The sequence below is a fragment of the Eleutherodactylus coqui genome, chromosome 8 (assembly GCF_035609145.1).
Source record: "Eleutherodactylus coqui strain aEleCoq1 chromosome 8, aEleCoq1.hap1, whole genome shotgun sequence".
Lineage (NCBI taxonomy): Eukaryota > Metazoa > Chordata > Amphibia > Anura > Eleutherodactylidae > Eleutherodactylus > Eleutherodactylus coqui.
This window is the reverse complement of record NC_089844.1, coordinates 198,606,211-198,621,506: the sequence shown is the minus strand read 5'-3', so window position 1 is coordinate 198,621,506 and position 15,296 is coordinate 198,606,211. Positions and strand designations below refer to the sequence as shown.

The following is a 15,296-nucleotide window of genomic DNA, read 5'->3' as shown; positions in this document are numbered from 1 at the left end:
ACTCACTGACTGACTCGACACAAATTCTCCAACTTCCTGATGTTGTAGAAACATGAAATCTGGCATGAGCATTAATTATGTCATAAATAGGAAAAGTCAAAGGGTCCCAGCTCGATTATTCAATTCTAGCGCAAAAGAATTAGCATCCAAATTTTGCGTACGGAATCTAATTCTTTCACTTCCTGGTGTCATAGAAACATGAAATTTGGCACGAGCATTGATTATGTCATAAATAGGAAAAGCTAATGGGTCCCAACTCGATTATTCAATTCTAGCGCAAAAGAATTAGCGTCCTAATTTTACGTACGGAATCTAATTCTCTCACTTCCGGATGTCATAGAAACTTGAAATTTTGCATAAGCATTGATTATGTCCAAAATAGGAAAAGTTAATGGGTCCCAACTCGACTATTCAATTCTAGCGCAAAAGAATTAGCGTCCTAATTTTACGTACGTAATCTAATTCTCTCACTTCCCGATGCCATAGAAACATGAAATTTGGCACAAGCATTGATTATGTCATAAATAGTAAAAGCTAATGGGTCTCAAGTCGATTATTTAAAGGGGTTGTCCCGCGAAACAAAGTGGGGTTCAGCACTTCTGTATGGCCATATTAATGCACTTTGTAATGTACATTGTGCATTAAATATGAGCCAAACAGAAGTTATTCACTTACCTGTTCCGTTGCTAGCGTCCTCGTCTCCATGGTGCCGTCTAATTTTCAGCGTCTAATCGCCGGATTAGACGCGCTTGCGCAGTCCGGTCTTCTTCTTTTCTGAATGGGGTCGCTCGTGCCGGAGAGCGGCTCCTCGTAGCTCCGCCCCGTCACGTGCCGATTCCAGCCAATCAGGAGGCTGGAATCGGCAATGGACCGCACAGAAGCCCTGCGGTCCACCGAGGGTAAAGATCCCGGCGGCCATCCTCACCAGGTAAGTAAGAAGTCACCGGAGCGCGGGGATTCGGGTAAGTACTGTGCGGTTTTTTTTTTAAAGTCCCTGCCTCGGGTTTGTCTCGCGCCGAACGGGGGGGCTATTGAAAAAAAAAAAACCCGTTTCGGCGCGGGACAACCCCTTTAATTCTAGCACAAAAGAATTAGCGTCTAAATTTTATGTACGCAATATAATTCTCTCACTTCCCGATGTCATAGAAATTTGGCACGAGCATTGATTATGTCATAAATAGGAAAAGCTAATCGGTCCCAACTCGATTATTAAATTCTAGCGGAAGAGAACTAGCATCCAAATTTTACATACGGAATCTAATTCTCCAACTTCCCAATGTCGTAGAAACATGAAATTTGGCACGAGCCTTGATTATGTCATAAATAGGAAAAGCTAATGGGTCCCAACTCGATTATTCAATTCTAAGCGCAAAAGAATTAGCGTCCAAATTTTACATACGTTATCTAATTCTCCAACTTCACAATGTCGTAGAAACATGAAATTTGGCACAATCATAGATTATGTCCAAAATAGGGAAAGCTAATGGGTCCTAACTAGAGATGAGCGAACGTACTCGGTTCGGGTGTTTTTGGACTCGAGCACCGCTTTTTCCGAGTAACTGACTACTCGGACGAAAAGATTCGGGGGGCGCCGGGGTGGAGCGGGGGGTAGCAGTGGGGAACAGGGGGGCGCTCTCCCCCCCACTCCCCTCTGCAACCTCCCGCACACCCCCCGGCGCCCCCCAAATCTTTTCATCCGAGTAGTCAATTACTCGGAAAAAGCGGTGCTCGACTCCAAAAACACCCGAATCGAGTATGTTCGCTCATCTTTAGTCCTAACTCGATTATTCAATTCTAGCACAAAAGAATAAGCGTCCAAATTTTGCATACAGAATCTAATTCTCTCACTTCCTGATGTCATAGAAACTTGAAATTTGGCACAAGCATTGATTATGTCATAAATAGGAAAAGGTAATGGGTCCCAACTCGATTATTTAATTCTAGCGCAAAATTACTGGCGTCCAAATTTTACGTACGTAATCTAATTCTCTCACTTCCCGATGTCATTTTATATAAAGGAAACGTCGCATGGTTACCTCCCTGTGGTGTTTCCTGGGTAACGCAAAGAACCATGCAAAACGGTGAACATATTTTTTCCCTCGGTATCTCTAAAGTAACCACGACTTCATAAGACTTTCCGTGTGAACACCCGATAAACACCAGTACCAAATTAACTCGGGTGAAGCCGGGTATATCAACTAGTTAAACATCTAAACCATACAATTTAGCACACATCCACCAGGATCGGCTTGGGGAACGGAAATAAACACCACTGCCGATTTTGTATAAAATAAGCAGTGTTACAAAAACCAGTCAACTACATCCGAACAACCCTTGGTATATAGAACAGACGGGGAAGAGGGAAAGGGGGGAGGCAAATTAGGAGGGGAGGAGAGTATTTAGACACATCTATCTCTTCTTAACCCAAGATGGAGTATAATCATTAGGGGTCGAACGCTCCCTGACTTATCCAACTTCAAAATCTACAATGAAAATTATTACTCATCGTGTGGGGAACAACAGAATATTACTTTAAGATGTGACAACAGAATTGTTATTTTTCTTTTGTTCGCCTCCCAAAAAACTACAACTCTTTCTACAGAGGACAGGACCTCGCAGAGCTGTGGTGCCGGAAAAATAAAAAGGTTCTGCATCTTAGAATGGGATGATGCGGATTTGTTTTATCTCTAAAAATGTGTTTTTATTGTGCAAAGCTAGTAAAAAATAAAAAAAACTCTATAAACTTGGTATCGCAGTCCAGTGGTATCTGGATCAAAGTGATAATTGTCAGCGTATCTGTTGGCGTTTTGCAGAAAGGGCCTATTCTGCTGTCATTATAGAGTGCCACGCAGGTCCAACCCCTGGAGTCACATTTTGGGGGGCAATCAGTTATTACAGCAGGATGGAGTTGGTAGCTGTTGAAGGCATGACGGCCATCAGTATGTGGACAGAGTGCTACACGCCGTTATCAGGCCCTTCATGACCACCATCCAAACTGGTGTCTTCCAACAGGATAATGCGCGCCCACATACTGCAGCCATCACACCATACGCCCTAATAGGCGTCACGATGGATTGGCCCATGTGGTCCCCAGGTTTATCCGCAATAGAGCATGTCTGGGATGCCACAGGTAGACGCGTTACATCAACAAGACATCACAACATTTATTGACTCAATGTCTGCAGGGCTCTGAGAGTGTACAGGTGCCAGCGGCGCCCCGCCATCTGGTGGCTTGGGCAGTTGCAGAACCTCGGAGTGGCAATGTGCTGCCACCCAACCAGTAATTATTTTTTACTGGCCATATTAATGGCTGCTAAAATATGATTTGCCAGTGTCACGGCAAAAATATATGGCCGTCTAGGGAAAGCGGAGTGTACCTTGTGAATGACGTCATATGACCCATGCTACGGAACTCTAGGTGTGGGCAGCCCTACTGCACGGGTCACCTAGACTTCAGTCACAGGGTACACTCTGCTGTCCCTCATCAGGCTATTGCCGTAGCATGGGTCATATGACGTCATTCACGAGGTACACTCCGCTTTCCCTAGACGGCCATATATTTTTGCCGTGACATTTTTGGTGGAGAATGAAGCGGGCCTCACAACAGCACCCCTAGCCATGGACGCTCCGGAGGTGGAGACCAGGACACAGAGAGACCGCGGTAAGTAACCCATTGTGTTACTGCCTGTCTCCTGAGCTCTGCTCCCTGTTCTGTGGTTTGGTGTGTGACGTGATGCGCTGTTTAGTGTACTAGTGAATGTTGCTGCTTTAAATGTGCTTATCTGTTCCCTCCTCTGTGCGCCTCCTGAGTCTGTCAGATTTCTTTGTGTAACTTTTCCTGTATTGACTGTCGCTGGCTGCCAGGTCTTCGACTGACACTTTTATGGTATGTCCAAATGTGTTAATGACTATTCTATATGTGATGACAAAGTTTTGTGCGTGTACAGAGATTCCCTTGACTGAGGGAATAAGACCTTTTAAGCATTACATAGACTGACAATACAGAAGGGAACAGCCTGCAGATATATATGTACATGTCACATGCACGCTATATAATGACCCAGATGACAAAACTGACTTGACCGTTATATGTGACACAACTTACGATACAGTGCAGTTAAATTAGTTTAAAGACGCAGTTCTTCTAATGACTTACTGTTGATGAGCGCGTTCTTGTTAGTTGCAATGAGTTAACTTACCGCAACCCGTCTGTAGCAGATTACACTAATTTTGGCAGACTGCCAATTGACTTCTTAGAGACAGAATATGTATAGATAGGAGTTTATTGCTGTCACCGCAACTTGGGGAGAATTATATATATATATATTTTACATTATTACTTAATTAATTTAATTTAATTTAATTTAATTTAATTTAATTTAATTTAATTTAATTAATTGCATTCCTAGTGGGGTTTTATGATTTTTGTTAACAACACATATTTGATAGATTGCTGTGAGGTGCCTGTAGGTCTTCAGCAGCTGACAAATTCCCCAGCATTATAAGTGTATATGTGTAATCCAATTTCACTGTCAGAGAGGTGAATTGGACAATGACTCAATGTACTGTATTGCCCTTAAGTCACTGATGTATGAACAGCAGTAGCAGTTGAGTTGCCCCCATTTCCCATGACTATATACATGTATGGCATGGATGCCAATGTATAGATGCCGGCCGGCTAAAATGTTGTTGTTTCTCTGAGTGATAAAAGTTTTCTTTTGGTACTGAGGTAGGTGAGATGCAGCTTATTCACCACCGTGACCTGGGTATGCGCAACCTGGGTAGGACGATGCAGTGAGCCATTGTAATAAAGCCATGAGTATTATCAATAAGCTTTATATCATCACCCATCTTGGTCACTTTGGGGTGGTATCAGCCCCAGAGGGTACAAGACGGAGGTGGATTTTTTCGCCTAGTGACCCGTCGTGACGGCACTGGGGTGGTATCAGCCCCAGACGGCTGTGCATAGACAAAGGGGGGGGGGGGAGCATCCACCTATGTGATGACATTTGTACATGATTTTGCAGGATACACCTGAGGCTTAGTAATACCCAGGTGGATCATGGAAGGCTCACTGGGAAATGAGGGGGAAGGGGAAGTATGTGTTCAAACGCCCACTAGGCAGGTAATCCACGAGACAGTAAGCACCCCTGTCAGATGCGCTGATTGCAATAGATTGACCTATAAGAGTGTCGATAACTTAGACTATACAGACACAGTAGTGACAGATGACAGAACATCTTCGCATTCGCACACAGTTACTGGACTGGGACAGTGTACAGAGTTTATACAAGTTAACATTGACAATGACAATCTCCGCAAGCAACTTTATGCTCAGACACTAGACATCCAGGAAAAGAGAGACTATAACACAGCTGAGAGAGATTGGGCGAAGATATAGGTCGCTGTATAGACAGCTTACGGTCCAGCATAAAGGGTTAATATTACTGACTTGTTACCCTGCTGTACTGGTGAGACATCTGCATACGGAGACCACCAACCGCTGCCCCCTCACATAATGTGTTCAGAATGCGGTATTAAAGGTTTTGTTGTTATCTGAGCTGTTGATAGGATTTCCCTTTACATTTAATAACTGCATATCTCTATAGTATTTGTACATGGTTTATATATATTTTGTTTTCTGCCTCTCTCACAACCAGTAGGTAGCCACTGCTGGGAAGTCACGGTTTTGGTAAGAACACAATGTCAGCATTACAATATAGAGTCTTAGTTTTAGCTGATGTTTGTAACTGCCCTTGGTAAATTAGTATTTCACCTGTGCTAGAGAATATTGTGAACATGAGTACTAAATAATTATAACATACATAGACAATGTACAGCTCAGGCTGTGTATGATATATATTGAGAATATATGTATTAGTTCTGCTTATTTCAAGTGCTATACAGTCCTCACAGGTATATTACAGTCAGACTCTCGGGTTTGTCTGGCATTCCTAATTGGCGGAGAGATAAATAAATATATAGGATTAACACATTTTTATGGCCGCCTGCAGACGAGCGGAAATCCCGCCGCGGGATTTCCCGCGGGATTTCCGCCGCTGAAAGTCTGCATAGGAGTGCATTACAATACGCACTCCTATGCAGACGGCTGCGGTTTGGCCGCGCGAAATCTCGCGCGGCAAACAAACCGCGGCATGTTCTAATTTTGTGCGGAGCACGCACTCACCTGGCCGCCGGCTCCGGTCTGCGCATGCGCCGGCTGCGCGGCAGCCGGCACATCAAAGAGCCGGGGCCGCCAGGCGCGGGTGAGTACGCGCTCGCCCCTGCAGGCTCTGGGGTCGGATCGCGCGGCGAGATTTCTCGCTGCCGGATCCGACCCGCTCGTCTGCAGGCGGCCTATGTCAAGGATATGCCCAGTATATGTATCAGGGCAGGATTGTGGTATTTATTTTGAAACATGTGTACAGTTTCTTCTACCCCCATATGTTGTTTTGTGGTGTGGTGTACTTCTAAATCCGGCAGAAGCCATGTGGCTGTATTGGGTGCTATACCGCACTTCCTTCTTCCGCTGGATTTAGAAGGGGGGAGAAAGACTGAGAATATTTTAGTTTTTTTTAGTTACAGTAATAGGATGCACTCCTGTCACCTGACCGCATTACCCTCATGTCACAAGAAACTGAGGGGTTTGAATATGTAAAATGATGAACTGATGGCTAACCCAGATTTCAAGTTTTGTTTTGTAGATGGCTGAGGATACCAGGAACATGGCAGGTACAGCGGTATGTAGTAGTCACACAGAATGAGGTAACAGAGCAGAACCATCTCTACCTCATCTGTCAGCACAGGAGGCGGAAGTGAAGGCCCTGACAGAAGCATGTAGAGCGGCAGAGGGTAAGGGAGACATATACACAGATTATGGCCTAATACGCAGGCTCTTATGTTGCTTACATAGCTAGGGATAATAGAGGAGAACTGAATAGAAGCAAAAGGAAACGCACGTGTGGGCGCTGCTGCCAGGGCAGCTGTGGCAAGACCTAGGGGAGAGGGTTAGGTCAACGTCCAAACCTGTAACCCCGGCCCCTCCAGTGAGCTTAATAACTGACCTGTTGGACGAAGGCAGGGGCAAGCCAGACGGACGCCGGCCTGTGTGAGGAGACCACTGCTTATGTCTCTCTCATGCCCTCTACTCAATGATGGCCCATTGTGCACACAGAGAAACACACCAGTCAAAGACTGATGTGAAACCTTGTGTCTCAACATTGGATTGTCCCTGGATTCAGCACGGTCGCTGCCAGGTATACCCAGGAGCATATGACCTGTGCTTTACATACATAGGGAGAGTAGTGAAGGCAGTACAGAGGCACACCTGGGCCGCTCTACCCACTTCTAAAGGTTGCAAATTTGTATATTATGCCATATCTGTGTTGACAGCTTATCTGTATATGTTAAGGCCTGTCCGATCAGGTATCGTTTTGCCACTACAGAGGCAGCAGCCAAATTGTTGAACGAGGTAATTTTGTGGTTATGGGATATCAGAGACAATAGAAATAACGGCTTCTATACAGTATGGTACTTTCTCTGGATATGTCCAGGCCCTGTAGAAACATTCATATTGGATGCATAAACCAGTGTTTGCTTCCCTTCCAGATCCTGACTCCGTGTATACAACACTTGTTCTGGAGCCAGGATATTGGAAACATGTTCTGATGACAACAGCCACTTCAGTGAAGCCTGAAGGGAAAACAAACTGGGTTCACACTGGTCACTGCCAGAGAGTGACCGGGGCAGGAGAGTAATCATGTATCATTGTATCCTATGTAAAATAAATGTAATACTTATAATAATAATAATGGGGAAGGGGTAATGGTATGACGCCCTACTGGGAGCAATAGGTATTGCAGTGGGAGTACTGAACTTTACTGATATGATCTCAGTCCAGAGCCAATGAGGCTCAGGCAGTAAATCTACAGGCCCAGTGGATGCCATCCATTTATTCTCCTCAGTGTTTAATGTTTCGATTGTGATAAAATGTGTTAAGAATTTTAAAATGCTAGCTTGGCTGCTCAGCCTAATTAGAGTGTTAAAGCTATAGAATGCAGGTTAAGAGATGTATAAATATGCTCAGTCTAACTTAATGACCAATAATGAGCATTTTTGAAGAAATATTATCTGATTGATGAAAAACACTTACAAATCACACATTGAGACTGAGAAACAGACAAATATAAACTTTAAAAAGTCTAATATTTATGTGTTCTTCTAACATTGTGGAATTGCTGTCCCTCCAGTATCATCTCTAAGGAGAAATCTCCATGATGTCTATCATACTAGCTTACCTGAGCTATGAAGCTATTGAACCACAGAGCAAAGCAGCAAGTACTGTTCGCTTACAAGGAGTGCATTCTGCATGAGTTATGGACAGCTGAACAAAGATGGACTGTACTTTGAAATGTGTTTCCCAAACACCTCTTCACAATATTGTGTTCCACTTCTGCTTGTCTCATGAAGACACACGCACGCTCCTTCTCCTACCCAGGGATAGCATAGCTGCCATAGGTTCCAGCGAGGGGATACCCTACGGGGTGTTACCTTGTATGGGTAAAGGGTGTGGACTCCTGAAGAGAGCCCAAGGCGTTTATGCCCTTCTCCCAGCGTTAGGTAAGGCAACCTGCCCCTGTAGGATAGTTTAGTTTGGGGTCAGGAAGGAGAATGAGATATTTGCGTGGTATAACATAGTGGGACAGCAGAAGTGATCTCAAAACAGTGGAAACAATGAAGAATACATATTTGTGTCATGATAATAAAATTGTATATGTGTCTTTGAGTTAACATATATTGAAATATTAAGAGTAGCAGTAATAGGGCTGATCGGGAAGATAATAAAGTGTTGTGTTTCTTAGAAATTTAAACTCTAGGAGTTGACATATCAAGTAACATATTGGGTGAGTATATACATGATGTAAGAATAAATCATGTACGTCGCTGTTCTCTTAAGGAGCAAGTAACCAAGGTCCAGGTATGTTAAAAAGTGATTAAAGCACTATAACTACCTACGAGACCAGGAACTGGTAATGAGACACCTGTTATCACAGGGGTCATCCTTGACAAAAGCATAAGATAAGAGCAACATAGAATATAATGTGTTCTGTGAATATATATATTTTACTAACTGTGAAGAGGAGGACGTTAAGAAGCCACCGCAGGAAGATTGCATTGCCCAGTTTCAAATCATATAAGAGGAGGAGATGTAATGGAAAATATTTGATTGTAAGGTATAGAGATGAGCGAACGTACTCGTAATGAGTACTTACGCACCCGAGTACCGCCATTTTCGAGTACTTTAGTACTCGGGCGTAAAGATTCGGGGGGCGCCGGGGGGCGGGGAGAGGCGCGGCGGTGCGGGGGGGGGAGCAGCGGGGAACAGGGGGGAGCCCTCTCTCTCTCCCTCTCCCCCCCACTCCCCACTGCTACCCCCCCGTGCCACCACGGCGCCCCCCGAATCTTTACGCGCGAGTACTGCTGTACTCGAAAATGGCGGTGCTCGGGTGCGTAAGTACTCGTAACGAGTACGTTCGCTCATCTCTAGTAAGGTATTATAATAATTATATGAATTTAAAATGCGCAATGAGAGACACCAATGAAATATACCAGGAGGAGTTACTTCACAAACTAGGGACATATGTCTAGATGAGATAAGAATATCAAGAAGCTTCCACATGTTAGCTGAAGGGGCCCTAGGAATAACAAGATACTAAGGGAGGGGTTGACGCCTCACACTAGGAATAAAGAATAATGTACATAAACTAGAAATATGTGGATGTGTATATATGGATATACATGTATGTATATATATATATATGTATGTGTATGTATATATGAAGGTGCACATGTATGTATGTGTGCCTATATGTATGTAAATGTGGGTATATAAGTAATATTTAATATTACGCCACAGTCAGATGAAAAGGACTACACAAAATGGCCGACCACATGCTTTGCTAAAGTACAGAGAATACATATGTTTTGATAAGATAAGGACTTCGAGCTACTTGGGCCCCTCAGCACTCCATCAAGAGGTTATTCACTGCTGACTTGGAAGATTCTGGAAGGTATGCAAATGAAGGATTAGAATGTATCCAGTGAATGCCATGAAATGTCTGAGAAGTAACCAATCAGAGTTCGGATTGAGAACTGTGTAAAGAACTATGATATTTCTTGGAGTAATGAGGTGTAACCAATGGACATGAAGAAGAGTTAAGTTGACCTATGAGAAATGTTGGATTGGAAACTAACCAATAAACTGCATAGTTAATTGTCCAATGATGTTGCGACACCCCGATGTAAGGGGGCTATAAATAAAGATGCCCGACATCGATTGGGTGGGAATTCTTTGATGGATCCATAACTGTGTGGGCTCTGTCATTTAATTCCTCCGTCATATGACGTACTGAACTCTAGGTGTGGGCAGCCCTACTGCACGGGTCACCTAGACTTCAGTCACAGGGTACACTCTGCTGTCCCTCATCAGGCTATCGCCGTAGCATGGGTCATATGACGTCATTCACAAGGTACACTCCGCTTTCCCTAGACGGCCATATATTTTTGCCGCGACAGCCAGCTGCGTGCCGGACGGGCAGCAACCCCACACTTAAATCCGTCTGCAGCTGCAATTGGGCGGCCATTGCTGCTGCAATCAGTGAATCCTGAGCTCTCCACCATCTGTGTGCAGGAACGCAGACGCGGGGGAGAGAGTTCAGGGATCAGAGCAGTAGCAGCTGCTCGACGGGAGCTGCAAACTGAGCAAAGTGTTTTTGTTTTTTCTGCCCAGCCAGAGGTCTGTTATGGGGGGCATTATTAAAACTGTGGCCATTAAAGGGGGCACTGTTACTACTGGGGCAGCAAGAGGGGTCTATATTACTACTGGGGGCATTAATGGGGACACTATTACTATTGGAGCCACTATTAGTACTTGAGTCCCTGACAGGGTCACTATAAATACCGGGGCCATTGAGGGGGCCACTTTTACTATTGGAGCCACTATAGGGGTCATTATTAGTACTGGAGCCACTATGGGGGTCACTATTAGTACTGAAGCCACTATAGGGGTCACTATTAGTACTGGAGCCACTATAGGGGTCACTATTAGTACTGGAGCCACTATGGGGGTCACTATTAGTACTGGAGCCACTATGGGGGTCACTATTAGTACTGGAGCCACTATGGGGGTCACTATTAGTACTGGAGCCACTATAGGGGTCACTATTAGTACTGGAGCCACTATAGGGGTCACTATTAGTACTGGAGCCACTATAGGGGTCACTATTAGTACTGGAGCCACTATGGGGGTCACTTTTAGTACTGGAGCCACTATGGGGGTCACTATTAGTACTGGAGCCACTATGGGGGTCACTATTAGTACTGGAGCCACTATGGGGGTCACTATTAGTACTGGAGCCACTATGGGGGTCACTATTAGTACTGGAGCCACTATGGGGGTCACTATTAGTACTGGAGCCACTATGGGGGTCACTATTAGTACTGGAGCCACTATGGGGGTCACTATTAGTACTGGAGCCACTATGAGGGTCACTATTAGTACTGGAGCCACTATAGGGGTCACTATTAGTACTGGAGCCACTATGGGGGTCACTATTAGTACTGGAGCCACTATGGGGGTCACTATTAGTACTGGGGCCATTAACAGGGTCACTATATAGACCGGGGCCATTGAGAGGGCCACAATTACTCTGTCACTTCAGGGTTTTGCAGGAAGAATCCTCTTCATGGCCTATCCTGATGATATTCTCCCCCTTACTGGTTGACATACATGTTGGGTTTCTTGCGTATCGGCGCTTTCCACGCCTGTAAAATGAATGGTCTACAAGCGCCCCCGACAGTAACCTGCATCTGTCTGCCCGCTTCCGTCCCCCAAAAGCACCCTGCGCCAGGCTGGACATCACTAGACTGGATGCCAAGCATCGCCCTCGCTGTATTGTTACATTGGTGGCCCAAACTCCTTAACCCTTTGAATCACACTGTTGAGCGCCCACAATAATGCCTGTTTTGCGCCATTTTCATCTGCTCCCCTCGGGGCGCCTCCCTGATATATAAGGTATTATTCAACTAAGTCCTGTTCATGGGTGATGCAGTCCGTGTCCTCTGATGGGGCCTGCAGGTAACGAGGGGGCTATATACGGGCAGCAGTGACGTCATTGGAGGCTCCGTGCACCGGTCTGCGACCGACGCGTGTAGATGACCTCACGCCGTCCTCTTAGCGCCTGCGCAGTGGCGGCCAGCCCGGGTTGCACGCATGCGCAGTGAGACGTCACGTTGAGGCCGGTAAACAAGGAATGAGCGGCCGCAGGAGACTGAGCGCGCAGCAGAGCAGTGACCGCCCGCCGTCCCGAGCAGCATCCCCGGGGTCACGATGAACCTGGCCCGGCAGAACGTGGAGACCGGAGCCGCGCAGCTCCTGTTTGCCAATTTCAACCAAGATAACACGTACGTGAGACCCTGCAGTGTTCAGGATGTGCTGCGGGGGGCGCTGTGCGCGGAGGCCTGCAGCCTGGTGGCCCCGGGGAGGTAGTCTGCATGTGTTGGCCGGGGTCACTGTGCTCGCGAAGGGGAGTGGGGGGCAAGTAACCGTGGGGCCCCCAAGCAAAACTTTGAATGGGGTCCCTCTCCGCCATGAAGACCTGAACAGCGGGGGGCACGGGGGGAGAGTAGCGCACCCGGGGACACGGCGGCACGGGGGGAGAGTAGCGCACCCGGGGACATAGCGGCACGGGGGGGAGAGTAGCACACCCGGGGACATAGCGGCACGGGGGGGGAGAGTAGCGCACCCGGGGACATAGCGGCACGGGGGGGAGAGTAGCGCACCCGGGGACATAGCGGCACGGGGGGGAGAGTAGCGCACCCGGGGACATAGCGGCACGGGGGGGGAGAGTAGCGCACCCGGGGACATGGCGGCACGTGAGGGGGGAGTAGCGCACCCGTGGACATAGCGGCACGGGGGGGGAGTAGCGCACCCGGGCACATGGCGGCACGTGAGGGGGGAGTAGCGCACCCGTGGACATAGCGGCACGGGGGGGAGAGTAGCGCACCCGGGGACATAGCGGCACGGGGGGGGGAGAGTAGCGCACCCAGGGACATAGCGGCACGGGGGGGAGAGTAGCGCACCCGGGGACATAGCGGCACGGGGGGGGGAGAGTAGCGCACCCGGGGACATAGCGGCACGGGGGGGAGAGTAGCGCCCCCGGGGACATGGCGGCACGTGAGGGGGGAGTAGCGCACCCGTGGACATAGCGGCACGGGGGGGGAGTAGCGCACCCGTGGACATGGCGGCACGGGGGGGGGGGGGGAGAGTAGCGCACCTGTGGGCACGGGGGGGGGGGGGAGAGTAGCGCACCCGTGGGCACGGGGGGGAGAGTAGCGCACCCGTGGGCACGGGGGGGGAGAGTAGCGCACACGGGGGCGGCTAGGGGGGAGAGTAGCGCACACGGGGGGGTGTAGCGCACCCGGGGACACGGGGGGGGGGGGGGGTAGAGCGCACCGATAAGGATCACCGTGTAACCTCATAGAGTAAGACCCGCTGATGTAGCGCACATATGATGTCACCGTCCGGTGATACTGTAGAAGGCGGTGTATGAATACCGTGCTGTAGAGAATGGCGCTGCGTTCATATCCCGCTTCCATAGTTATGACTACCTGCAGCTTACGGCCCCCTGTCCACGGCGGAGGAGGGGGGGCACTGACAGGTCCCCGCAGCGAGCCTATCTGATATATCGGCTTACCGCGGCAATCACAGCATGCCGCCATTAAAATCCCGCGAACAGAGAATCGTTATGGAAAGCTTCTGAGAGCGTGATCCGCCAGCGATCTGCGGATCATCGCCTCTGGGCAGGCAGCCTTCGTCTCTGTAGGGGGGGAGGCGTCCTCCCAGAAATAAGACCCTGTCTTATAGTAATTTTTGCCCCAAAAGAAGCGCCAGGTCTTATTTTCGGAGATGACTTATACTCGATGAACAAATCACAGCTGTCGCTTTGTGGCCACGGCAAGCCAATTCATATATCCCACCTCCACAACGCGATGACTTGATTAGTTATTGGACCACTGCTCAGCTAATCAATGCAGCGCTAGGCTAGGGCTTATTTGTGGGATAGGTCTTATTTTTGGGAAAACCCAGTAGTTGTGGGGCCCCGGTGGACTGTGCCGCCCGGCTCCCCGGCGGGGGGCCCCGGTGGACTGTGCCGCCCGGCTCCCCGGCGGGGGGCCCCGGTGGACTGTGCCGCCCGGCTCCCCGGCGGGGGGCCCCGGTGGACTGTGCCGCCCGGCTCCCCGGCGGGGGGCCCCGGTGGACTGTGCCGCCCGGCTCCCCGGCGGGGGGCCCCGGTGGACTGTGCCGCCCGGCTCCCCGGCGGGGGGCCCCGGTGGACTGTGCCGCCCGGCTCCCCGGCGGGGGGCCCCGTGGACTGTGCCGCCCGGCTCACCGGCGTTTCCTGATTGATGATGGGATTGCAGCAGTTAGTGATGATCAGTTATCATACATGAATCATGCCATCCTACACGTGTGGCTGCCGATCACGGAACACGGAGGAGCCGGTTTGGCCACTTCACTAACTAGTTGGCCGTATTCATAGAATATCTTAACCCCTTAGTGTCCACAATACGCCCTCTTACTGCCCTCACTGATGGGCACACACAGCTTGTTACGGCCGCGCTCATACAAACGGGGCAGTTTTTGCGAGCGGAAGATCTGCGATCCTTGGTGGAAAATCATTGGGAATAAACGCAGATACTTACGGTTTTCCCCACGGATGTAAACATGTGCGCGGCGTATCGTCTGCGCGGAAGAAAGACATCTCTCTCCGCCCTTCGGTCGGCATTCTAGCTTTTCTACCTGATCTTCTATCGAGATGCGAACGTTTCTGCCGCTCATATGCAATGTTGATTGTGTAGGGATCGCTCGCAGCCATAGACCTCTATTAGGCCGTCCGCACGGAACCCGCTTTAAAATAGAGCGTTCTGCGATTCTTCTTCCACTCGCGGAATACGCAATTCATACCCGCGCGTCTGAAGGAAAATTCGAAAATGTGCCTTTCAATGCCCGTGCTTTATCGCGGATCTTCCGCATGGACGGCGATTGTGGAATCCGCAATTCCAATCCATTCGTGTGAGACCGGCCTAAGCTTGGCTGACTACTGACCTCCGATCCTGGCAGTTTAACCCCTTACATGCCACAACCAATCACAACTGCAGCCAGTAAGCAGATGGCTGGGGGAGGGGGCTCTGTCAACCGTCAACGCCATGTAACGTGATAATATGGTAGCATCGGG

General features: G+C 48.6%; 1 protein-coding gene and 1 long non-coding RNA gene across 2 annotated transcripts in view; both read left to right on the top strand.

Annotated features, from left to right (window-relative positions):
• The first annotated feature begins 6,364 nt into the window (after window positions 1–6,364).
• On the top strand, window positions 6,365–8,870 carry LOC136577341 (uncharacterized). The gene is made up of 2 exons (XR_010786461.1): window positions 6,365–7,661; window positions 8,250–8,870. It is a non-coding gene; the product is annotated as an uncharacterized lncRNA (long non-coding RNA).
• A 3,395-nt stretch (window positions 8,871–12,265) lies between these two features.
• WIPI2 (WD repeat domain, phosphoinositide interacting 2) overlaps window positions 12,266–15,296 on the top strand; it is a 35,582-nt gene continuing 32,551 nt past the window's right edge. The window contains exon 1 of the mRNA XM_066577238.1: window positions 12,266–12,462. Coding sequence (XP_066433335.1) covers window positions 12,389–12,462 — 74 coding nt within the window. The 5' untranslated portion in view covers window positions 12,266–12,388. The remainder of the gene's footprint in view (window positions 12,463–15,296) is intronic.